The 26,581-nt window shown below is 37.2% G+C and overlaps 2 protein-coding genes across 13 annotated transcripts in view; one reads left to right on the forward strand and one right to left on the reverse strand.

Moving 5' to 3' along the window:
- The window catches only part of ZNF529 (zinc finger protein 529), a 198,529-nt gene that overhangs the window by 47,895 nt on the left and 124,053 nt on the right, over positions 1–26,581 (reverse strand). The window contains exon 1 of one of the 7 annotated variants that reach the window (XM_064489587.1): positions 2,642–2,781. The exons of the other annotated variants lie outside the window; for them this stretch is intronic. The gene's annotated coding sequence lies outside the window, so the exon portion shown is untranslated. Of the gene's footprint in view, positions 1–2,641; positions 2,782–26,581 lie in introns of those variants that run through there. 7 annotated transcript variants of the gene reach the window in all.
- On the forward strand, positions 2,749–24,629 carry ZNF382 (zinc finger protein 382). Of its 6 annotated transcripts, none has more exons than XM_064489613.1 (5): positions 2,749–2,877; positions 4,488–4,551; positions 6,831–6,982; positions 7,383–7,478; positions 22,499–24,629. In XM_064489613.1, the coding sequence occupies exons 3-5, from the start codon at positions 6,949–6,951 to the stop codon at positions 23,920–23,922; spliced, it is 1,554 nt and encodes a 517-aa protein (XP_064345683.1). In that variant the 5' UTR covers positions 2,749–2,877; positions 4,488–4,551; positions 6,831–6,948; the 3' UTR covers positions 23,923–24,629. The 6 variants fall into 6 exon arrangements, with proteins under 6 accessions (XP_064345683.1, XP_064345679.1, XP_064345680.1 ...); XM_064489609.1 differs by having other exon boundaries at positions 6,856–6,982; XM_064489610.1 differs by lacking the exon at positions 2,749–2,877 and adding an exon at positions 2,897–3,007 and having other exon boundaries at positions 6,856–6,982.

Below are 26,581 nucleotides of genomic sequence, written 5' to 3' on the forward strand. Positions count from 1 at the left end.
CTACTGCTTCAGAGGCACTCTACTCCTCCAATCCATGGGTTGTTTCCCTTGAATTAAAGACATCAAACATGGTAACTAAATCGTTTTAGTTTTATCCTTTGACACTACATACAAGAAAATATAACAAATCATTGATTGGGTTGAATTCCTTTTTCAAACTAAGAGTTAGAGAGGTCTTTATTCGTTTAAATGATTAATTCATGTGATTTTTTTCCTGAAAAAAACCAAAATCATATAAACATAGGCATAAGGAAAAATTTAGAAGAATGTACACCAATGTTAATAGTGATTATTTCTAGATGCTAAAATTTTGAGTACTTTTAACTTCCTATTTTATAACTTCAAATTGAATTACTAATTTCTTTTTCAACAAGACTGCATTAATTCCATCATCAGGAATTAACATCTACTTCCTTTTTTTTAAGAGTATTTTTGAAAAAAGAGTTGTAGGGAGAGCTATCTTCTACTCACTAGGAAAACTGAGCAGACTGGCAAAATGACAGGTACTAGCACTAAAACCAGTGTGACTGAAATAAACCTACAAAGCCTTGTACCTTCTTTTACTGCATTTCATAATTGTAGTGAAACACTTTCCATGCTACGATTCGCCTGTGAATGAGCACAATTCAGGTACATGACACTTTTAGACTAAACAGTGCTTTGTTCATAGTAGAGGCTTAATAAATGTGGCTTTATCATTGCCGTTCTCTACTGAATGACCAGTTAATGGATCATACTGGATATAATCCTTGAAAAATCGGTAAGAAATACCATTATAATAAAGAAATTGATTTATAATTTACCAATTGAGTACTTTTATTCATAAACATGAATACTGCATAGCATTACATTTTATATTTTATATTAGAATCTCTATTATTGATATAATATTAATAACTTGACTCTAATGTGATTAACTTTATATTTACATAATACAGGAAATTATTTTGGGACAAACTCCTCCTAAAATTCACTTCCAGGTCTAAGTTACTGGTTCCAGGCAAGTGGTTCATGTACACCTTTGATAGTCTCAAAATTATAGACTTTTTCTATAAGAAAAATATGCATTAATAAAATAAAAATACAATAATTTGGTATATAATTTCAAAGCAAAGCAAATCATTTAAGGTGAAGAATCCCTGTTCTAGACCATCTGAGCATCTGGTCTTACTTACAGGTGCCCATTACAATTAACTTCGTATTTTCATTGCTTCTTATGTATGAATGTGGAAGGCCTTAGCATATGCACATAATAGCAAGTTTTTAATTTAAGCAGTTTTTAATTTAAGCACTTACTATTTCCAGCCACTGTTCCCAGGCCTTTTATACCCAGACAGGCTAAATAAGAATACATTCTTCATCATTAACAATCCTCCATCATCCACGTTAAATTAATACACCCAATGTGGTGGCAAGGTATAGCTCAAGTGGTAGAGCACATGCTTAGCATGCATGAGGTCCTGGGTTCAATCCCCAGTACCTCCTCTAAGAGTAAATAAATAAAGAAGCTTAATTACCTCCCTCTACCAAAACACCAAACAAAGTAATAAATAAGCCCAATGGAAGTATGAGAAAGACTGGAACACTGCTGACCGTTCCCTGTATCATAAAGTCAGGTTCACTGAAGCCTAGGACTGAAATCTGCTTCTAGGTTCACAGCAATTTACTGTCAACAAAGCTATGAAAATGCTGTAGATCTGTAATATGCAGCTGCAGCTTGCCCCCACAGAGCTTCCAAGAGGAATCTCTGGAGGAAAGGACCCTACCTTGAGGGCAATTCCAGCTCTAAAATCGCCATAATAAACAGAGAAATGCGTTTTTTTTTTTAAGTTGGAACCTTCATTCTAGGTCTCAAATATTCAACTTCTCTTTGACAGCCATTTTTGTGCAGCGTGGCTATAAAGTGAAATCACAGAAGCAGTGAAAGAAAACCCAGTACAACAAATTCCAAGAAACCACAGAATTTACAACTAGCTCCAAAACAGGCTACACTTAACGTACTGCATGCCTACTGTGTTTTAAACACTAGTCTAGACAACAGGTATAGGGGGGCAATGATGAAGGCAACAGGGGCCATGCTTTAGAACTGGGGCCCTCTGACAAGGCCCTCGGAGTCTTGACAGACACAGATTGAGTCACACAGGGCTCTTGTCTACTGATACCTCAGCGCCAGAATTGCAAACGTGAAGCTCTATCCTCCTGAAAGTAAAAAAAAAAAGCCACAATAGGCTAATTATGGTCAGTCTCCTCCAGTCGGTCACAATAATGCTGTTAACAGGATCACTCGGTCACAGTGTACACCTTATAGTCACCGCCGACCAAGGTCCTAAAAAAGGCCCCGCCCCCACTCTGTCCTAGGAGCCAAATCTGGACCAGTCAGGGCCTCCTCACCACGCACACATTTTGGCCCCAACACACAAGCGCGCCCGCGCTCCCTCTCTTCCTGACACACACACTCCCATAGTCACATCTTACACTGACGCAGTCACACAATCGCACACACACCCACAATCACCTTCCTCAGCAGGTGATTCACATCGGCCTGAGGCTCTTGCCTCCACCCGCCGCATCCGTGCCTGGGAAACTCCAGGCCTGCGGCAGTGAGCTCCTTCCGCACCCAGACCCGGATAGCTCAACTCACCACACGGAAAACTGTGATCTCAATGCTAGCGGAAAATGAACCAGAAGCCGAAGTTCATTAGTCCCCAGGGCCTGTGAGAAACGCAGTCAAAACCGGAAAAGCGCGGAGGCTGACACGAGCAAACCCGACCGCCCGCAGCTGGGACCGCGCGGCTCCTAACCCGCCGCCCCGTGGACTCCTGGGAGCGCCAGCCACGCGGGAGTGCGCAGGCGCAGTCGACTGAGCCTCGGCTCGGGGTGAGGTTCGTAGGTCCTAGGGGCTTTGACCAGGAAGCGGGAAGTGGGATCTCTAGCCCTGGAGGGCAGACTAGAGAAGCGGGACCCGGTGGGAAGTCCGGGGAGGAAGCCGAGAGTCCGAGTGGGCCTGGTAATTCTGAGGAGGGAACCGGAATCGGGCCCGTAGTAACCAGACAGATCTGTGCGAGCGGGGCCTCGGGCGTGGTCCGTGGGCGTGACCCTGAGGGTGATAAACGACTGTGACCTGGTGCGAGTTTTGCTAGGGGGGATTTTGTCTGTTTTGACCCCGAGGAAGCTACACTGCCAGGAGCGGGGCCTCACACAGCGGGTGTTGTGTGTGTGTGTGTACCAAATGGAGACGGCCTCCTGTGCCCAACCTGCTGCATTTTGGGTGCATCCTACTCTCTGGGATGCTGCGGCTGGTTGTGTGTGAAAGTGGACGGAGTCTTGTTGCTGCGTGGGGATTCCTCTGCCTCTGTCGCTCTTCAGATTGTATGTGAATCGTGTTTGACACCGCAGGTGACGATAGAGAAGCTAAATGGTTTGTGCTGTGGTTTTTGTGACTTTGCATGAAATTATGAAATGTGCTGTCTGAGATTGTGAATGGCATGTGGGTGCCGCGGGATGGTGCTTTTCTGAAGGAAGTGATTGAATGTAATTCTGCGTGTTTGTAACCTACTGTTACGATTTGTGATGGTTTTGTGATTGAGAAACTGTATGACCGCTAGTTGGGTATGTAAGATTTGATTTTCTGAATAGTGGTCATTAAGCCTGCCTCCAAAATTGTAACTCAATAGCAGTTTAGCATATGAAATAGAGGTATGAGTATTGGAAAGGAATAGATAAGATCTCATAATTCCCAGATGGTGGGATTCATCACAGGGAAACATTACGTGAACTAAAACCAATACGCTGAAATGAGTAGCGTTCCATGGGTAGTATGCAGGAAAAAGCAAACAATTTTTACTCACAACTAGCACTTTCAACACTGATATATGAATGAGAAAAACTGTTTGCAACTTAAAGGGTTAATTTATTTAATTAAAATAAAAGCTAATGTCACCCAATTACAAAATAAACATGAGAAAAATAGACATACTCTAAGATATCACAGAAAAGAAATTAAAGGAGCTTATACTCATAGTAAGAAATGTGTAAATTAGAACTATACTATATATCTGGTAGGCAGAAATTGAAGTTATTGTCAACTGCATTCATAGGATGGAGAGATGTATTGTCATGCACTGCTGGTGACAGTATAAATTCACAGAAAATCCATGAAGAATGATTTGGAAATGTATGATAAATCTGTCTTCCATGGGAGATGGAAGGTACAGCTACAGAGGGGGAAAACACAGTGTTCCCTCTCTCCAAGTTACAACAGATATCTACCTGACCACGAAACCAGGTTTCTGGCATTGGTAAGGGAGCAGGATTTGTTTATTTTCTCACTAATCTCCATCCTGAATTTGTGTGGGGTCCACAGAGTAGGCAAGTGCTGAAACTGTGACAGTTGACACAGATTTAACACAGACACTGAGTTATTCTGGGAGATCTACGTCAAATATGGATTCACAAGGCTCTATATCCTCCCATCTCTCCCTTCTCAGGACTCTTCCCTTGTCCAAAAGGAGAGCTCAAAAGGGAAGGCAAATTCTTAAAGCCATGCCTCAGGTGAGATGATATTTCCTTTCTTACTGAAATAACTTGGTTTTAGGTTACACGAACATTTGCTTCCCTAGCCTTAAATTTTCTGGATATTGGAACTTGCTTCCATCAAGGTTTTCACTGGCAGGCCACAGTTTGTAGGAACTGCTGGCAGACATGGATAGAATACTGGTCTCCAGTAGAGCAAGCAAGTGGCCTAGGTACAAAATTTGAGTACTGTCAGGGCTGCCCATCCCTAAATTTTGTACCGTAGGTGCCTCACCTGCCTCCTCCTAGTTGCAGCCCTGTTCCCAGTTTCTCTTATTCCAACCATATAAGCATAAGCCTTCCCCAAGTGCACCTTCTAGATGTAGCCAATGTTCACATATTGATTGCGTTTATCATTCACCATCTCGTTCCTCAGTCGTCTTAAAAAAAAATACTTCTGGAACAGAAATGTATTATCTTGATTTAAGTGGGAATATAATACTTGAATGAATCTATCTTGTCTAGACACTGATTGGAGATCTAAATTGTGAGTCAAGAAGCAGACATCGAAAAACCTTGATCATCTCCAGTGACCAAGGTTTTGTAGTGATCAGGTGGGAAGCAGAATGGGTAGATCACATTGTTATTTTGTGATTAGACTTCCTGTTTTGTGAGGTTTTTAGAACAGAGATTTGCTTGCAGACTTGTACAGAAAACTGAGATTTTACATTCCTCTCTGGTCCTTATGTTTTATGCATGTCTGCCAGCAATTCCTACAAACTGTGCCCTGCCAGTGGAAACCTCTCCAATGTGGCGCTATAGATTTATTCTTATCTTTTTAGTTTCTTCTAATTTTTGTATGTGGGTGCAGGAGACGGAGATGCTTATGCTAATCCATTCTTGAGATGTTCTATTCTTGAATCCAAGGTGGTACTCTGGTTTTCTTATCTTTCTCATAAAACTCCTCTTCATCTACCAGTCTTGACCAATTTTCCACAGATGCTAACTGCTTCTCTTCCCTGTCTGTTTTTCTCTGTGCACAGTCACATTCACTACAGAGTTTATACTGATCTGATTCTCATGACTCTGAGATAACCTCTCTCCATCCTAGACCTCTGTCCAGGGCATCAGAACCATATATCTAATCTCCAACATCAATCACCACCTGTCTGTTCCATAGACACTTCAAGTACATGTCCAATGTTTACCTCATTATCTCCTTTCATCCAGTTATTCTTCCTTCTGTTTCCTATTTCCATTTTTCACTCTAAGCACCTACCCACTTGCTAGGCAGATGAGCTCTGCCTTTCTTTCTTCCACTCTACAACCAATTTATGAAACTCATCATGTAGCAACCAGTTGTCCCCTGTCTAGACCACTAATACGACCTTAATCTAGGACACATCTCTAACAGGGGTTACTCAGTTGTCTTTCCCACCTAACACACCTCAGGCCTTCTCTAGTGTTCAGGAGTATTACCTCTAAAGTACAAATTTTGTCCCATAACATGTGCTGATTTAACATTTCTTCTTGTTATTTATACTCCATAAAGCAGCAGACCCAAAGTGGGGTATGCATTACAATGGAATGTACTGAAAAGAAGGAAAATACTAATAGTTTACATTTGAAAATGGTGATCATTAACAAAGTGGATGCCATTAATGCCGATTGATGATTTACAAATAAATGCAATGTGTTGGAAATGTGCTCAGGACATTTTTAAGACCACTGCTCTGTGGGGAAAAAAAAATCCAGTATTGTTACATAAATATGCCCACTGCCTACCTCCATATACCTTTTTCTTCTTACAGCTCAAAGACTCTTTCCTAATACACTGTACCTTTTGCTATTTCCTGAATTTGCTAAGTGGTTTTACTCTCCCCTTGAATTTTAAAAGCCAGTGTCATGTAGTCCTATAAAACAAATTCATTGTGAGTACAAATTTTTTATGTCCTCAATGAAGTCTTGGAATACAAAATGAAATTTTCTTTACTTTGTAGAATATTCCCATGTACATAATTCTGTCATTGCTTCTGTAATATCTGTTGAGTGTATGTATTTACATTATGCCTCTCTTTTAGCTTGTAACTTCTTAAATGCAAGGTCAGGGTTTTAATCATTTTGGTGCACCAAGCAGCCAACCACATTCAAGGCAGATAGTATGAGCTCATATATTTTTAGCATGAGATAATAAGTAAATATAGATGAATATATTTTCAGAGAAAGTTTTCTGCAATACAAAACACAAAGTAAAAAACTATTCTGACCACTAAACATGGTCTCCAATGCCTAGTTCTCACTCATTCCAATTACTTTAGGATGAACTAGAGTGTGCCCTTACAGGGATCAGTGTCATTCAAGGATGTGACTGTGGACTTCACCCAGGAGGAGTGGCAGCAACTGGACTCTGCTCAGAAGGCCCTCTACAGGGATGTCATGTTGGAAAACTATTGTCACTTCGTCTCTGTGGGTAAGCAAAATTCCTTGAATCCTTCAATGTTATGCATCTCCTTTCAAGAAATTCTGAAACATGTGGAACTTTGAATTTCAAAGATCAGAGGGGATGAATCCCTTTTTGTTAGTAGAAAGCGCAGTGATGTTCTCACTTGCCTAACTTTGGTAAGACGTTCTTGTGTACCTTGTCTGCCACCTTGAGGCTGTATCTTTCTCTTCGATAGTTTTGATATGTATGTTCATGTATGACTGAAGCATTGTGCTGTACACCAGAAATTGACAAAACATTGTAAATTGACTATACTTCAATAAAAATATATATATATATACCAAAAATAAAAAATAAAAATAAATTTTAAAAATTCAATAGTTTTGAAACCTGACAGCTTACACCGAGTCTTATTTTTTATTTTCAGGCTTTCACATGACTAAGCCCGATATGATCCGCAAGTTGGAACAAGGAAAAGAACTATGGACAACAGGGAGAATTTTTCCAAGTCATAGTTACCCAGGTGAGTCTGTATAGATAAAGTCCAGTGGACTTAGGTAGTTAACGCCTTTGAATGTTTTTAGAGATCTTTTTTTTTAATTGAGGTAAAATACACATAAAGTTTACCATCTTAACCGTTTTTAAGCATATAGTTCCATGGCATTAAGTACTTTTACATTGTTGTGCTACTGTCACCACCATTCAACTAATGAACCCTTCATCTGGCGGAACTAAAACTCTATGCCCATTAAACAGTAATGGCCTCTGACAACCAACATTCTACTTTGTCTCTTTTTTTTTGGAGGGAAGGTAATTAGGTTTATTTATTTATTTTTTGGAGGAGGTACTGGGGATTGAACCCAGGACCTTGTGTGTGCTAAGCATGCACTCTGCCACTTGAGCTATACCTCACCCGCCATTCTGCTTTGTCTCTATGAATTTGACTACTGGTAGGTACTTCATGTAAGTGGAATCATATGGTGTTTGTCTTTTTTCTGACTAGTTTATTTCACTCAGTGTAATGCCCTCCAGTTTCACCCAGCTGTAGTATGTATCAGGATTTTCTTCCTTTTGAGGGCTGAATAATATTCCATTATATATACTATATATATGTGCCACCTCTTGCTTGTCCATTCATCTGACAATGGACACTTTGGTTGCTTCCATCTTTTGGCTACTATGAATGATGCTACTGTGAACATGGGTATACAAGTATCTATTTGAGTCATTGCTTTTAGTTCTTTGGGTATACATGCAAAAGTAGAATTGCTGGATCACACATTAATTCTATGTTTAATATTTTGAGGAACTGCTCTACTGTTTTCCATAGTGGCTGCACCATTTTACATTTTCTCACCAACAATGCACAAGGGTTCCAATTTCTCCACATCTTATTTTCTTTTTGTCTTTTTTTTTTTCTGATAGTAGCCATCTTATTAAGGATTTATTTTTAAAGGCCTGAGATCTTTGAAGGGCCTATACATACTGACTTCCATGCCTGTAAAATCTGAATTTTAGTTTTGAATAACACTCCCCATGTAAATCCTCTCCTTGTGGGCCCTTGTGCCTGTAGAGCAATTGGCCGCTATTACTTTACCAAGAATCCACTCTGTGCTTTGTAAATAAATGTACATAGAGATCTTGAGTGTAAAGTTCTTTGATTTCTGGCAGAAATATAAGCCCGTGTATCTCTCACACTAATCAAGATGAAGGACACTTCCATTAACCCATTAAGTTCCATCAGGCCTCTTCCAAGTCAGCCCCTCTCACTAAGGCAATCACTGCTGTGATTTCTACCAGCATAGATTAGTTTTATCCATTCTGGACCTTTTTCACATCTTTCTTTTACTCAGCTTAATGTCTCACAGATTTATACATGTTTTTGCATACTTAAATAGTTTATTTTAATTGTAGAATAGTATTCAATTGTATGAATACACTAGTTTGTGTACATATCTCCTGTGATAGACATTTGAAATGTTCCACTTTGGGGCTACTATGAATAAAGCTACTGTGAACATTCTTGTAACAATCTTTTTGTGGAAGTTTATTTTTATCTCTCTTCAGTAAACACCTAGCAGTTGGTGTTGCTCATTCATAAGGCAGGTTTGTTTCACTTTTTAAGAAGCTGCCAGTTTTTAAAAGTTACCATACCATTTTAAACTTTTACCAACAATGTATGAGAAATGTGATTGCCCCACATTCTCCTCTACGTTTGGTGTTATCAGTAGTTTCATTTTGGTCATTCCAAAGTAGCATTCTGAAGAATGGTAGTCTTATCTTTGCAGTTTTAATTTAGATTTCTCTTATGACTAATTATATTGAGAACTTTTTCAGGTGCTTTTTATATCTTCTTCAGGGGTGTCTGTTCAAATGTTTTACCCTTTATAAATGGATTTTTTTTCCTTGAATAATGGGAATTCTTTACATATTCCGAAGAGAATTCTTTTGTTTGATGTGGGTATTGCAGATATTTCCTCTAGTCTGTAGCTTGATGATTCACTTTAATGGTGTCTTTTAATAAGCACAAGTTTTTAACTTAAGTCCAGTTTATAATTTTTTTTTTTATCATTGTTTCTTTGACCTGTCAAATATTTGCCTTCTCCTAGGTTGTGAAGATAGTTCCCTGTATTTTCTTCTAAAAATGATATGTATATTTTGCTTTCTTTTTTTAAATTAGTTCTGTGACCCATCTCATGTTAAGTTTTGTTTATAATATGAGGTAAGGGCTGATGGTCTATCTTCTTACATATAGATATCAATATCTCCCATCATTCGTGGAATTGAATTAAATTGCTCTGATGATCTTATCAAAAATTATCTGATTGTATTTGTGTCAGTTTATTTCTAGAGTATTCTTTCCTTTCATATATTTTAAGTCCTAGTGCTTGTACCACCTGGCCTTTGATTATTGTAGCTGTATAATAAAGGCTTGATGTCAGAGTAAGTCCTCTTAATTTTCTTCTTTTTAAAAAATTGTTTTGGCTATTCCAGATCATTTTCTTTTTCAAATACATTTTAGAATAAACTTATTGTTTCTTTAAATAGAGTGCTGGGATTTTTATTGGTGAGAACTAACATCGTAGCAATATTGAGTCTCCCAGTCCATGGCTGTACTATATCTTAAAATTTTAGTTACCTCCTTTAATTCCTGTAAACAGTGTTTTATTATTTTAGTATAAAGGTCTTATCCATTTATTATTAAGTTTATCTCTAAGCTTTTCATATTTTTGGTGCTATTGTAGATAGTAGGATTTTTAAATTTTCTTTGTCCAGCTTGTTAATATATGTAGCCACAACTGACTTCTAGATACTGACTTTGCATTACTGATTTATTAAGTTTTATTGTTGTTGCTGTTGTTCTTTGTTTTGGTATATTCCTTTAGATTTTCTACATATAAAACATGACTTCTTTAAATGAGATATTTCACTTTTATATTTGCATACTTTATTGCTTTCATTTCTTTTTCTTACCCTGTGGTACTGACTAGGACCTACAGTACAATGTTGAATAGAAATAGTAAGCCTGAGCATTCTTAGCAGTTCACTAAATTTAGAAGGAAGCCATTTAATAATCCATTCCTAAGCTTAATATTAACTGTAAGTTTTTCATAAGTGCTCTTTATTAGATTCTGGAAGTTCTCTTCTTTTCCTAGTTTTCTGACAGTTTTAATTATGAGATGGATATTTATTTTAACAAATATTTTTTCTACATCTGTTGAGATGATTGTATGATGTTTCTTCTTTAATCTGTTCTGTATGTATTACATTGGTTAACTTGAATTTTAAACCAACCTTGGGCTCCTAGGATGAACTCCAGTTGGACAAGATGCATTATCCTTCTTAGAGATTGCTGAAATTGGTTTGCTAGTATTTTAGTAAGCTTTAATGCATGATTTTACCAAGGATAGTGGTCCATAGTTTTCTTGTAATGTCACTGAGAAGTTTCTGTATCCAGAATTGTGTCAGCCATATCAAACTAGGGGTGATTTCTCTTTATCTGTTTTCTTATGGAATTAGTGAATTAGTGCAAGATTGGTATTATTGCTTCCTTAAATGTTTGATGAAAATCATTATTAAGCCATTTGGGTCTGCATTTTTATAATTCAAGACTAGTGCTTCCAACCCTTAGGAAGTAACAGAGTCTAGAATTATACTTCTACAGGAAACAACTAGAAAACTGGACAAGATTATTTCCAGATGTTGAACAACAGGCAGCACAGGCCTGGATTCCCGAGAGAAGAAAAACAAATGAGATGCACCGTACCTCATTCCAGGCTTTCATCTGAAGGCAACTTCCAAACTGCAGTGCAGAAAGAGGAATCCAAAAAACACTTGGCAATTTTATTGACTTAAGGGGACCAACACTGGCATTCAAGGAGACTGAGGTGGCTAGAATTTGCAGGACACACTTCCCCAAAAGAGGGAGCTATGCAGGGAAAGAGTTCCCCAAATCTGGAAAAGGTTCCCCTTGAGTCTTTGGCCAAATACACATCTGCACGTTTGTAGGTGTTGAAATCCTATGAGACCAGGCAAGGACACGTTCTAAGAAAAATACAATTACCACGGTGTTATGAGACAAACAATTCCCATAGCCTACTGCACCAGGAATCATTTTATTTCCCTCCAGCCACAGTGGAGAGAACTTGTTAATACATAGGACATTAGAGAGATTCCCTAGAAAGGTCACACCTAGTAAATGGGGCTAGATTAGCCATCGATTAGAGACTGCAAGATTTGCCTTAAAAGAGCTTAAATAAAAGCATCAAAAGGATTTAACCAATCCAAAAGTAATTGCTGTGTGTCTGTTGGGTCCTCCAAGGAGATGCTGAGATGGAGTTGGGAGTGTCATAGATTTATTAGAAGTGACATCTATGAAAGATAAAAGGAAAAAGTGAGATCAGAAATACACAGCCATCAGACCATGATACAGATATGACCCCTGTGGAAGGAAAGGGTGAGAAGCTAACAGGACTGGGCAGGGAGAGCCTTAGACCAATATGCAGATCTGACAAAGTGTCAACCAGCCTAACTGGTCTGAAGCAAAAACTGTCCATCAGAAGAGTCCCCATGGACAGAAATGGCCACCCTCAGTGTTCAGTCATTGGGTGGGAACTCCCTGGGGAGGCCTGGTTTGGTTCAAAATCTGAAGAGCTTCCTGAAGATGGTAAAAATTAGAGGTTGCCAGGTAACTACAGTTCTTGCACATGACTGGTAAGTTCTATTTTGAAGAGAGATCCTAGTGGTGTAACTTGGTGGCTGCCACAGAATGCCAGAAAAAGGCTGCCAAACTCTTTATGAAAATACTACCATTATCTTAAACTCAACAACACTGATAGTGTGTGATGTTCAATCAAGAATTATTAAACATTATGAAGAAGCAGGAAAATATGACCTGTAAACAGGAAAAAAATCATTCAATGGGGGAAAAAACTCAGTCAATAATAACAAACCTAAAATTGAACACATTGAATATACTTCAATTAAAAAAAACTTTAAAAGGTAGAGGTAATGGAATTTGCAGACAAGGATGTTGAAACAGCCATTGTAAATGGCTTCATTATCATCAAGGATGTAAAGCAAAAATTAACATAATGAGGCAAGATAACAAATACTGAAATAAATAAGAACCAAATGAAACTTCTAAAGATGACTGTTCAGTATCTGAAATGACAAGAAAGACCGAACTATGTGCTGTATATTAAAATGTAAAAACACAGGTAGATGAAATATAAACAGATGAAAAAATGTGTACCATGCTGTCTGGTGGTTGCAATGTGAGGGTGATACCAACCCTCCCTACTCACCCAAAATTTGGCTCAGATGTCAAGACTGAAATCTGACATAACGAGGCTTTCCTAGGGAGAGCAGGGAAGATTCCCAAGCTAGTCCTAAAATGGATTGAGAGAGCAAGGATGGGTGTCAGGCTTTGGTGTTTATTGTGGTTAGGGGATGGGTCAGGTTGGGGTTCTGTATGTGAGCTAAGGCTTGCATGGTTTAAACTTCCTGCCAGCACCAACAGAGCCAGCATCCTAAGTTTTCTTATAGGCTTGCCCAGGTATGGGGCAAGAGCAGGGAAAAAGGGAGTGGGTCTAGGAAGTTGTTAGCAGTAAGACATCAGAAATGGAATCTGACCCTATTACACATGCAAACACTAAGAAGAAAATGCGAGTGGCTATATATGAAAGTAGATTTCAGAGCGTGGAATATTATAGTGATAAATAGGGACAGATCATCAGAAGTCATAACAATTCTGCCAGCTTCAAAATACTTCAGTGTTTTTCAAGAAGCTTTTTATCATTTTCACTGCCCTAAAGAATCTTTTTAGATATTTTTTTTTTCTAACTGCCTCCCCTCTGTGAAATTTTAATACCATTATCTATTTATAGTCTGTTGCCCTTTGGAGGGCCACAAACCATTGTAATATCTAAGGTTTTCTTTTTTCATTTTCCCTGGAACCAATTTTGCTCCCTTAGGAGCAGTATCACCCCTACTGAGAATGCATGAAGTACATGAAGCAAAGCTGATAGACCTGAAAGGAGCAATATAATTATAGCTTAAGATATAAATACTTCTCCCTCAGAAATGGAGAGAACAAAGGGAAAGAAAATCAGTAGGACTATGGAAGGCTTGAAAACACAATGAATTTTATCTAGTTCATCTTTATAGAATATTTTACATGAAACATTCACCATGATAGACCCTATTTACTGGGCCATAAAACAAGCATCAACAAATTAAGAAGAACTGAAATCATAGCGTATGGTCTCTGACCACAGTAGAATTAACTTAGAAATCAAAAACATATCTCTAAATTACCCAAATATTTGGAAATTCATCACATTTCCAAATAATCCATGAATCAAGGCAAAAATCCTAAGGTAAATTGGAAGATATTTTGAACTGAATGTTACTTAAGACAACATATCAAAATGTGTGGAATGCAACTAAAGCACCATTAAATTTTATCCCTTTAAATCAGGGTCTAAAACAATGATCTAAGCTGTCACCCTAAATAACTCGAAAAAGGAAGGTGAATTAAACTCAAAAGTTTGTAAAAGGAAAAAATTAAGACTAAAGCAGAAATCTGTGTAATACATAATAGGAAAAATAGAGAAAATGAGTGAAGCCAAACGCTGATGTATTAAAATAATAAAATTAATAAACTATAGCTATATATACTAATTTCAAAAATGGAAGACACAAATTTCACCAATATAAAAAATTAAAAAGAAGCTCCATCACTACAAATTCCACAGACATTAAAAGGACAATTAGAGAACATACAATTTTATGCCAACCAATACAGTAGGAGAGAACACGTCCCAACTCCTAAGACCAGCATTATCCACAATCAAAGGCACTATGAGAACAGAAAACTACACACTAAAATCCTTCATGAAGCTAGGTATAAAATCCTTCATAAAATATTACAAAACTAAATCTAGCAATATTTTTAAAGGATGATACCTCATGACCGAAAAGAGTTTATCCCAGGAAAGCAAGGTTGATTTGGTATTCAAAAGTCAATCTATATAATTTACATGAAAAGGTGTCTAAAATCAAGGATGTAAGCTACTACTTAAAGTATGAGGGAAAAAACACATAATCATCTCAGTAAATGGGAAAATAATTAAATTCAATGTCTATGATAAATCTGTTTATTAGCAATCCAGGGAATTTCCCTCAAATTCAAAAAGAGTATCTTTGAATAACTTACAGCTACCATCACCTTCAATGGTGAAAACCTGAATGCTTTTTACTCTAAGATCAAAAACAAAGAAAGGATGCCCCCATCACCACTTCTGTTTATCACTGCACAGGACACAAGCCAGAACAATAAGGCAAGAAAAAGAAGTTAAAAGGCTACAGATTAGAAAGAGAACTATCTTCATTTGTAGGTGACATGACTATGTACATAGTAAATCCTAAAGAATCTAAAACAAAAACCGTTAATTTAACAAGTTCACACGGTACTTGTATTAGCTCAAATTTGGGGAAATTTTGGTCTATACTTCTACAGTTATTTTTTTCTCTACTCTCAGTTATATTTTAAATCCTATCCTCTAGTTCACTAAGGATTTTCAATTCTTTTAGTTGGGGTAATTTCTGTTAACCTGACTTCCAGTTTATTGGTTTTTATTCCCTTATGTTCATTTGCTGTTAAACCTATCCAGTGAATTTTATATTTCATAAACTGGGCTTTTTTGGTTTGCATTTCCTTATCTTTCCTGAATACTCTGTCCCTTCACCCATATTTCCACCTTTTCTTGTAGATTTGTAAACCTATTTATCATCGTTATTGTAAATTTCTTATCTTCTAATTTCAACATAGGGGACATGTATCAGTCTGTTTCTGTTGACCAGTTTTTATCTTCCTTATTGGTTACATTTTCCTGTTTCTTCTCAGGAAAATTTAATATAGTATTTGTCAAGATGCTGGATCCTTTTTCTTCCTCTGAAGTTTGCTGAGTTTTAATCTAGTGTAGGTGGTTAAGTTACTGAGGGTCATGTCGATTCCTCTGTCAGGTTGCCTTTAAGTTGTTTAGATTATTTCTACTTCGTTCTCAGCTTTGCCTTAAGTTATATGGAGTTGCTCTAAGCCTTGGGATGCAGCCTTTACCCCTAATACATGGCCATTCTAGGGTTTACAACAGGAAGACCAAAGTTTTAACCAGGTTCTTCTAACGTGGCACAGGACTGGAATTTAAAACTGTTTTTCCAGAGCTAAGTAGTTGCTGAAATCTTTGCTCAGTTCTTTCAGTGTTCCAGCTTTCTTTTCCCTTTGTGCTCCTTGCAGTCTTACCCTGCAAAAATGTAGTAAGCCAAGGTTTTGAGCAGGGGTTTATGCTAACATCAGGGCTCTTCTATGCTTCCTTCATTCTTGGATTTTTCCTGAATTTACAGCAGTCTGGTATCCCTGAACTCTGTCTCTGATTCTTCCGTGCAGGATGACTCCTGCTTTCTCCTTGAGATCTGTCTCCTTGTGCTGCATGAACTACCAGGGCACACAGTGGAAAACCTCGATTAATGTAGATCTCACTGCAGTTTGGTTTCTTTCTTTCAAAGGTTTATTCATTACAGTTTCTGCCTGCTTTTGATCATCCATTAGTGCCTTCAAACCACTTTATAATTGGTCCATAGTTATCATTGTTATCAGCTGGAAGGTTATTTTGATACCAACTTCTTTGCCATTACCAGAATCTGAATGTCTAGATCAGCAGTTCTCAAACTTTTTAGTCTCAGGACTTATTAATACTCTTAAAATTTCTTAAACAGAAATTTTAAAAATATCCATTTATTTCCTCTAAAAAGAACAATATAAAAATAATAAACTCATTACATGTTGACATAAAAATCATATTTTATCAAAAAAACTATTTTCCAAAAGAAAAAAATGAGAAAAGGGACATTGATACATGATTGAAATTTATTAATGTCTTGCTTGATAGAAGACATCTGATTTTTACATGATTCTACATTTAATCTGTTGTTGCAATATGTTGTTTTAATTGAAATATATAAAGAAACTCTTCCTTCACACATATATGTAGTTTGAAAGAGAAATATTTTAAAAGCCTTTTTAGATCATTATGGCTATTCTTCATTAATACTACACCCAGATTGAACAATTGGTAGTTCCGAAACAGATAGTAGCAGTTCGACAATTGGTTGTTCCTAAGCAGTTGGTTGCAATATAAAATCTGAAATCATAACAATGAACTTCTGTCCACTATTACATAAAATCCAATGGTCTATTTAAATATTTTACCCATGTATTTTTTGGTATTATTATGTATTGGCCATATAATAACAACAGTTATTGCTGAAAGTAACAGTTCTCTGGTGTACACAGGTCTTCCAAATTTTGACACATTTCCATATACAATACTTTCTAAAAACCCCAAACCCACATTTGTTAGCATCACCAGTAAACTCATCATAAAAGTCGTTAAGTATTGGGAAGTTGACAAGCTCACAGTAGCAAATACAAGCTTTCCAACATAATGACTTATAGTTGACAGCCTGAAATTTATCCTCGGTAACAAGTATTGGCAGATGTTTTCTTTGAATTCACAGGTTTATGTTATTCATAAAAATATCTACCAGATAGCCACATCTGAATAATAGCATATTTTTAAGTAAAACAGCTGTTCCACAAAAAGTAGATATTCCGTTCTCAACTCAAATAATTACACCAGCACTTTTCCTCACAAAATACATTATACAATTGGCCCTTGAACAACACACATTTGAATTGTGCAGGTCCACTTGTATGCAAATTTTTTTACAATAGTAATTATTGTGGTACTACACAATCCACGGTTAGTTGAATCCATGGATGTGGAACCTTGGATATGGAGAAACTGAGGGCTAACTGTAAGTTACATGCAGATTTTTAACTGTGCAGAGGGTTGGTGCCCCTCACTCCCCGTGTTGTTTAAGGATCAACTGTACTGTGGTATGTAACAGAAGTGCTTTATACATAATTCTTTAATAATCAGACAGAATATTGAAAATATGTGTACTTAAAGGTGGCAATCTAATAAAATGAATGATTTTTTATACGCCATCAAAAAGTCTGAAGTGAAACTTGTTTCCTGTGAGTATGTGGTAGTTCAAAATTCAGTGATTACTATTACAGATTGGTACCAGTGCTTTGATTTATGGGGTTTTTGGGGGGGCTGGGTAGTTTTTTTTTCTTTTTTTTGTGTGTATATATATATATATATTTATTGAAGTATAGTCAGTTTACAATGTTGTGTCAATTTCTGATGTACAGCATAATGCTTCAATCATACATTAACATACATACATTCGTTTTCAATATTCTTTTGAATATCCATTCTCATATTCTTTTTCACCATAAATTACTACAAGAGATTGAATATACTTCCCTGTGCTATACAGTATAAACTTGTTGTTTATCTATTTTATATTGATTTACGTTAATGTGCCAGCATTTTATCCACTGTATTAATCATATTTTTAATTTTCTATATTTTATGTTTTGACATCTTTGGGGAGTCTTACTGGCTGAGGAGGGATCGCTCCTCCCAGAGCTAGCTAATTCCTAGAAATAGTAAACAACTTGTTGGTGAGCCCACCTTTCATATACAAATCAACCAATCCCTAGACCATATCCTCAACCACCTCCTTTATCTAAATCACAGCCAGTATTTCCCCTGCCCTAAATCACCTGGGGCCAGGTACCGGATAACTGGAGATCATCCCTGTCCCCCACAACCTGTCAACACTATTCAAACAAGCCACTCCTAAGCTGTTTCCTCTGCCCTGCCTTACCTTTCCCATGGAAGCAAGCCCAAATAAAGGCTCTGGCCTAGACTTTCTACTTGTTTCTTTCTGCCTCCTGACCAAACCTGGTGCTTCCCTAAGTGGCCCTGCATGGCATGGAATGGCCCTTCCTCTCAGGAAATGCAAGTAATAAAATTTTTTCTTTTAATACTATTAGCCTTTCTGTGTCACTTCCATAAATTAAAATTCCATGAGATACCCACTATCACTTTTTCCCCATTTGTGCAATACACAGTTAAATATACAAATGAAGTGTTATTATTAACAAAAATAGTTTTGACTTTGTGGACACCTCCACATAAGAGTCTCTTGGAAACTGCAGATACAGGCCTTTCTTCTTGTTTCTCATCTCTTTCTTTAACATTTCAGCCCTCTATCTTTATTCTTTTGTTATAGTCTATTTACAGGCATCTTAAATCTAACCAAAATATAAAAAGGAACTCATTGCTAATATTTATCTTTCTCTTAGTTTTCATTATCTTTCCTTCCTTTACCCTTATACTTGTTTCCTGCACTCAGTCTCACATCCCATTGTCACTGTGAGACCTACTGTCAGATTTCAAAATCCATATGCCTTGGACCAAAGTGATAATTTCAGTAGCACTTCGTTTCAATAAATTTCTTCCTAATAAGTCTCCATGTTTCATATCATAGTGCTCAGACTCCTGATAGCTGAGTACCTGGATTTGGGTGAAAAACTTATCCTGTGTCCCAGGGTGTCTTTTACATCTTGGTTGCTTTGCTTCCCTCTATCTACATTGCCTGGAAAAATAAATATTTGTTGAATAAATGGATTTTATTTCAGTAGGCTCTCATCAGTATCCTTGAAGGATCTTTCTTTATCCTCAGTTCTTGTCTTCACAAAAGCCCTCTAAGCTCTAACAATCTGATCCATTCTCAAATTGTGATTCCCTTATTTTATGTGAATGATTTTCAAATAGACATGTTTAGTCCATTTCTCCCACTTGGAGATCTTGTGGTATATTTTAATCTGCCTACAGCAATACAGCAATCAGTTTTTTCACCCTTTTGGTTACTGATATTTCAGAAATAATAATAATTATCTTTATCTTTTTTTCTATATACTTTTGATCCTGTAGTCAGCTTCTTGTAGTATCAGGTTGATTCCACCATCTGTGCTATATTTTTCAAATGGTCTCTCCACAATTTTTGTTTTATTTCACTCCATGAAATATCTTTACATCCTCTCATATTCTCATTTGCCACTGATATCTTCCAAACTGAGAGCCATATTATTTCAGGTGTGGACTGTTGCAGTAACTATTTAGATTTGCCATGGTTTTTCCCCAGTTCTTTCCATTTTCTTTCAGTCAATATGCAAAAAAGATATCACTTACTATATGGAAGTTAAATCCCTTCTTTTTCAAGGGCTGAGAGAATAATATCCTGTCTGGTCATTCCACATGTATTTCTCTGTGTAACTGAGAACTCTTGCTAATATCTATTTGTTCTAGTCTCCCAAATGTACTCCATACAATTGATTTTATTTGTCACAACTGGACCTTTCATTATATGACAGCTGCCATACACCCACAGGGATACTTGCAAAGTTAGCCAGCTGTAAAGTATGAGAGTGCAGTAGCACACCCATGACCACCCTCACCTCTGATACCAACTGCAAGTTCAGGGGTCCCAAAGATTACTGTTAGGGTCAATAGTTTGCTATAAGGACTTATAAAACGTATTGAAAGCTATAATACTCACAGTTATGGTTATAAGACAAGAATACGGATTAAAATTAGCCAAGAGGAGAAGCACATAGGGCAGAGTCCAGGAAAGAACCAAACACAGAGCTTCTAGTTGTCTTCTCTCTGTGGAGTCATGGACAGCGTTACTTTCCTGATATGACAGTACATACAGAATACTGCCAGCCAGGGAAGCTTCACCCATGTCTAGTGTCCAGAGTTTATATTAGGGCTACATCACATGGGCATGCTTCACTGCCCATGTGGCTGATCTTAGTTTCCAGCCCTTAAGAGGTTGAGCTGATATGCTGACCCAAAGCCCTCACCCTAAATCACATCATTAGTATGACTCAAAGACATCCTCCCCTCCAATCACATTGTTACCTTCTGGTTCCCAGGCAAATAAATACACTCCTGTCAAGCATGACATTCCAAAGACTTAGCAACTACCTCCCAGAAGTCAAAGGCAAATGTCAGACTTCTCTTTGGGCAAGATTATATTCTTTACCACAATACTACATATCCTTTAGTTAAAAGATCAAGTTTCACTTCCTCCATGAAATGTTCCTTAACTACTCCAGAGCATGGCAGTTCCTTTTTTTCTGCATTCACATTGTATTTAGTGTCTGTAACATGTGAACAGACCCATCCTCTGATATGATCTAATAATTTGATACCTGATTCAACATTGCTTTATCTGAGGCCTCTTTCCCCATCAGATTAGATTCCCCCAAAATAAGATCCTCTCTTTTACTTTCCCTACTGTAGCTTGTAGCAGAGGCTAGATATTCAGTAGTTACCTGACTGATGGCCTATGGTAGCATGCAAGGAAAATATCTTTCTCATCCTTTCAGAAATCATTTAATGGTAAGTTCTTTTTAGATTTACATGCCAACATCATATCCCTTCACCTCAGATAACAGTGTGTTAATGTGTACTTACAAAATTTCAAAAAATATAGCCAATAAAATGTTGACTTCCAAGAGTGTGAGTTTTAGTTGGGAAGGCATTATTATCATATTGAGCATTTTACATATAATCTTCATATTAAAATGGCAGGTTGTTGAAAGATTACTTGACATGGATGGTCCAGACTATAATTATACTCAAATTTCAGACAAATTAGACATGGGAGGGTAGAAAGAATATGTGAAGGCTTTTGGATAAATTGGACAGTAGCATGTCCCTGAAGGTGGCTGAAGTTCTCAGGAAGGCAATATAATTCCAATTACTAATACGGATGAGTTTTGCATGTCCTAGAACTATACATAAATGGAATTGTATGGTATGTACTCTTTTGCATAAAGCTTTAAATCAGAAAAATGTTTGTGTTTTATCCCTTTTGTCCCTGTGTATCGGTAGGTTTTTCCTTTTTATTGCTGAATACTATCCATTGTATAAATATCATTGTATTCTACTGTAAATGCATGATACAGTATTATCTGTTTACCTTTTGATGGGTAATTTGATGGGGTAAAAGTGCTGTTGTAAATAAGATGCAAATCATGGGTAAGGTGAGTCTATCTTTAAAGTTGCTCTACCAGATATAGGTGAGTAAAGTTACAATAGTAAGATATAGCCAAACATTTATAAGAAAAATAATAGTTTTTAAGGTCAAGCAGGGCCACACACATACACTGAAGAATCCAGCCTTTCACAGCCCCAGAAGGGAATAGCAACTGCACTGGGAGGAAAAGTTGAACCCATCCTTCCCTAAAACTGAACAAGTAGTTCAGCAAATTGAAAGGAGGAAAAGTTATGATTGATGGTCAAGAGAATTTAGTTATTGCCCATCTCTGGAAGAATAATTGTAGTAGCAGCAATCAGAATACAACAGTGATTATGCTTGTGTTGCACATATGCTTTGTCCTCTGATTTATTTTACAATTCCTAATGGAATTATGTTTTCCCAATTCTTCACTTTCAAGAGAAAAAACTTATAGTTAATGTGGAGAGTTAGGATCTAGACTACAGACTTGTGTGTCTATCTACACATACTAGAAAAGGAATGCTTGAGAAAGTTCATTTGCCATTGTTGGGCTAAATACAAGTGAGGAAGAAACAAATGGAAGAATTTTATGACACTTATATAGTAATTAGAGAATAAATATATACGCTTTCGTCTCCACCTGAACATTTTCCTTGCTTACTGTTTATTACCCTTGATAGGCTCACTTCATTATTTCGGAACCTGCCCGTTCCAAGAACAATCACACTTTCACCATCCTTTATCTTCTGCTGACTTGTCCTTCTGTTTACTATTCCTGCTCAGTGTAACTTACATCTACAACATTTCAAAAACATGTGTTGTTTGCTTATGTTTATACCAGTTTTTCCTTATTTTAACAGTGTAGCAGGGTTTGTTTCTGTTCTATGCATTTTCCTTCCAGGAGGTAATTTATTTTGGCCTTTGTATAGACTCTAATAGTGAGACAGACAGTCCCCTCATGGGTTGCTTGTATATGTATCTAACTCATAACATTATGTGAAGACTTAGAATTATTAATTTTATTTTTTCTAGAAGACGATGGGAAAGCTGAAGATGTTTTAGTGAAATTCAAAGAATTTCAAGAAAGGCATTCTAGATCAGTTGTATTCCTCAACCACAAAAGACTAATGAAGGAGAGAAGTAATATTTTGGGGAAAACATTTACTGTCAGCAAGAATCGTATTATTTCAAAAACAACACTACGTGAATATAAACCTGATGGAAAGGTTTTTAAAAATATTTCAGAATTAGTCATCAGAAATATAAGCCCTGTAAGAGAGAAGTTTGGTGAGAGTAATGGATGGGAGAAAACACTCCTTAATAAGAAGCATGAGAAAATTCATACTGCAGTTAACCTCTGTAGACAAACAGAAAGGAGCCTGAGTGATAAACAGGAGCTTATTCAACATCAGAAGGTTCAGACTCCTGAGCAGTCATTTGAACATAATGAATGTGGAAAACCCTTCCTCATGAAAGGAATGTTATTTACACATACTAGAGCTCACAGAGGAGAAAGACCCTTTGAATACAATAAAGATGGAATAGCCTTCATTGAAAAGTCAAATCTCAATGTCCACCAACAAAATCTTACGGAGAAGAAGCCCCATGCATACAACAAATATGGGAAATTCCTCTGTAGGAAGTCCATTTTTATCATGCATCAGAGATCTCAAACAGAAGAGAAACCCTTTCAGTGTCCTTACTGTGGTAATAGCTTTAGAAGGAAGTCATACCTCATTGAACATCAGCGAATTCACACAGGTGAGAAACCTTATGTTTGCAATCAATGTGGAAAAGCCTTCCGTCAAAAGACGGCCCTCACTCTTCATGAGAAAACACATATAGAGGGGAAACCCTACATTTGCATGGATTGTGGGAAGTCCTTCCGCCAGAAGGCAACCCTCACTAGACATCATAAAACACACACAGGAGAGAAGGCCTATGAATGTACTCAGTGTGGAAGTGCTTTTAGAAAGAAGTCATACCTCATTGATCACCAGAGAACACACACAGGAGAGAAACCGTATCAGTGCAATGAATGTGGGAAGGCATTTATCCAGAAGACAACCCTCACTGTACATCAGAGAACTCACACAGGAGAGAAACCGTATATTTGCAATGAATGTGGGAAGTCCTTCTGCCAAAAGACAACCCTCACTCTTCATCAAAGAATTCACACGGGGGAAAAACCCTATATTTGTAACGAATGTGGGAAGTCTTTCCGCCAGAAGGCAATCCTCACTGTTCATCAGAGAATACACACAGGAGAGAAATCCAACGGATGTCCTCAGTGTGGGAAAGCCTTTAGTAGGAAATCAAACCTCATTCGCCATCAGAAAACCCACACAGGAGAGAAACCATATGAATGTAAAGAATGTGGGAAGTTCTTCAGTTGTAAGTCAAACCTCATTGTCCATCAGAAGACTCACAAGATAGAAACTATGGGAATTCAGTAAAAGATGTGACTTTTTTGGTAAAAATTTTAAAGTCATAGTAAACCCTATACATGATATTGCTTGTAAGTGTAATAATATTAAACAATTTAAGGTACTATACCACATATTTACCTACTATCTACTAGCCTTTAAACACACAAGAAGAATTACTAGACAAATGAAATGACAAAAGTCATTAAAAATACAAGCTTCAATTTTTTATTATTATATTCACCAGACATAACCTTCTCTGTCAAATTGCTACAGACATTTTAAATTGCTTATTTTCAATTTCCATACACACTTTGTTGTGACCCACTAACAAACAGTAGGCTGTCTGGCAGTGGGCCATGGACCACACTGTGAGCAGAAGTGCTTTAAAAAAAAGGTGTGAACTGTGTTTCTCACTGCAAATATGGAAGAAAATTAGTTGTGACCTCCTCAGAGTTAGCCACAGTTCTAACTTCTAACATTATAAATTAGTTTTTGCATATTATAAACCTTTATATAAATTAAATTACAATGTATTCTTTCATACATGACTTGTTTCATTCATCACTGTCTCTAAAACTCATCACTAGTGCATGTCACAGAAGGTTATTTATTTTCATTCTGTATAAAATTCCATTATATGATTATATTACAATTTACCCAATTTACTGTTAATGGACTTTTTCATTGTTTACAGCTTAGGGTCATAATAAACAATGCTCCTGTGAACATACTTATATTTTGGTGTACTTTTATTCATTTTTCTTGTGTATATACTTATGAGTAGGATTGCTGGGTCCTGGGGTATATGTATGTTCAGCGAGCCTTGGTGGATACTACCAAACAATGCAGAACTTTCACAACGTGAGATAATTCACTCTGTAGGAAAACAACTGTAAATATTATCAATATGGTGATGGTTGAAATGAGAGAATTCATGCTAGAGGGAAACTATGAATATTGTAAAAACTGGGACTCCATATATAATGCATGTCCAAAGGCTTTTAGCCACAGCTCAAATCTTAATACCAGATACATGTAATAAATGTGAGATTTCCTTTAGCCATAGGAATGTCTTACTTGAAATCAAAGTCATGCTAGAGAAAGGGAGGCACCTAGCATCTTCGTTGCTCAATATTAGACAATTCTAATTCTTTTATACTATATGAGTATAATAAAGGGGGCAGGGGATAACTTTACCTATGACCTCTACCTTCACTGGTCATACAAAAATGATGAATATGGAAAAGCTTATAGCCACAGCTAAAATCCTTACAACACCAGGGAATTCACAAAGGGCAAATGAAGTGAGACATAATAGTGACCACCAACCTTACGTCCTTTTGATCTTTAGGATGGCACTAATCTCTGCCATCTCCCTGGGATGTTACAGTTTTTTTTTATATTTTTTTTATTTACTATTGCAGCTTGAGAGGACAAGGGGTAATCTCAGAGCTTTCTTGATCTTTTCCACTATGAAAGCTATTACACTACAGGCCACGGACCCAACGTGGAGTAACTCCAACTCCAAAATATATAAATACTTATATAAATTCAGGGATCCATAAAATGACCACCAGATAGTCTGTGGACCCAATAGTTCTACTGTAAGCCAGATTCTGGCCAGGAATCCATTTATTACCTGACCTCCATATATGCCCGTTCTAACGTGTGGACCACAGTAATGCTTTAGGTCTCTAGGTATCATTGTCAACTCAGACCCTTTGTATGCTAGTCTTCTAGATGTCTGAGTATTCTTTTTCCAGCATACAGTTGCTCAAGTAAATGGTCATATCCTGTGGAAGAAGGACTTAGATGTCCCTCATGATCCCCTGATTCCTGGTATTCATGCCCTTGTGTAATTCCCTTCCCTTGAGCGTGGGCTGACTTAGCAACTTAACTTTTTTTTTTTTTTTTTTGGTTTCACTGTTTCTTAATGAAAATTTTAAAAAATTTGTTTACTTTTAAAAATTTTGCTTAATAGGGGGAAGTAATTTTAGGTTTATTTCTTTTTAAACAGAAGTACTGGGGATTGAACCCAGGACCTTGCACATGCTAAGCATGCACTCTACCACTGACCTATACCCTCCCCCAGCAACTTCACTTCTAACCAATAGAATGCATAAAGGAAGTCACTTACATTATTAAGTTATAAACTATTACAAATTCTTTCTTGCTAGAAGACTCTATTGACTGGCTTTGATGAAGCCAGATGCCATATTGAAGAAACCCACACAGCAATGAACTGAGGGTGGACCCTGGCCAACAACCAGCATGAAACTGGGGTCCTCAGTGTCATACCCTGAAAAGAACTAAATCCTGCACATGATCACGTGAGCTTGGAAATGATCCTTCTCCAGTTGTGTCTTTGGGTAAATCCTGGCCCATACCTTCACTGCAGCCTTATGAAAGACCTTGAAGTAGGGGACCCAGCAAAGCTGTGCTCAGATTCATGAACCTTGGAAACTGAGATAACAACTGTGTGTTGTCCCACAAAATCTGTGGTAGTTTGTTACACAATAGCATATAATACAGCATAATAAAGAATCTGACTCCATTTTCGATGTTTGCTGGGTGTCCCCTCCTTTGTAGAGGTGGGAAGTTTAAATCACACAAGCCCCTGCCTGTGCCTGGGAACCCTTACACAGCCCCACTTTCTGAGCCCAATAAAAACTCCAGCCACTTTCCC

This window comes from Camelus dromedarius, chromosome 9 (assembly GCF_036321535.1).
Source record: "Camelus dromedarius isolate mCamDro1 chromosome 9, mCamDro1.pat, whole genome shotgun sequence".
NCBI classification, from domain to species: Eukaryota; Metazoa; Chordata; class Mammalia; order Artiodactyla; family Camelidae; genus Camelus; species Camelus dromedarius.

What these genes read in the sequence shown, in the direction of transcription:
- ZNF382 (XM_064489607.1), top strand. Translation starts at nt 4,444, where the DNA reads ATGGATTCACAAGGCTCTATATCCTCCCATCTCTCCCTTCTCAGGACT. An exon ending in TTGTCACTTCGTCTCTGTGG is followed by an intron (nt 6,983 to 7,382) that starts GTAAGCAAAATT and finishes TTTTATTTTCAG; the next exon opens with GCTTTCACATGACTAAGCCC. An exon ending in TCCAAGTCATAGTTACCCAG is followed by an intron (nt 7,479 to 22,498) that starts GTGAGTCTGTAT and finishes TATTTTTTCTAG; the next exon opens with AAGACGATGGGAAAGCTGAA.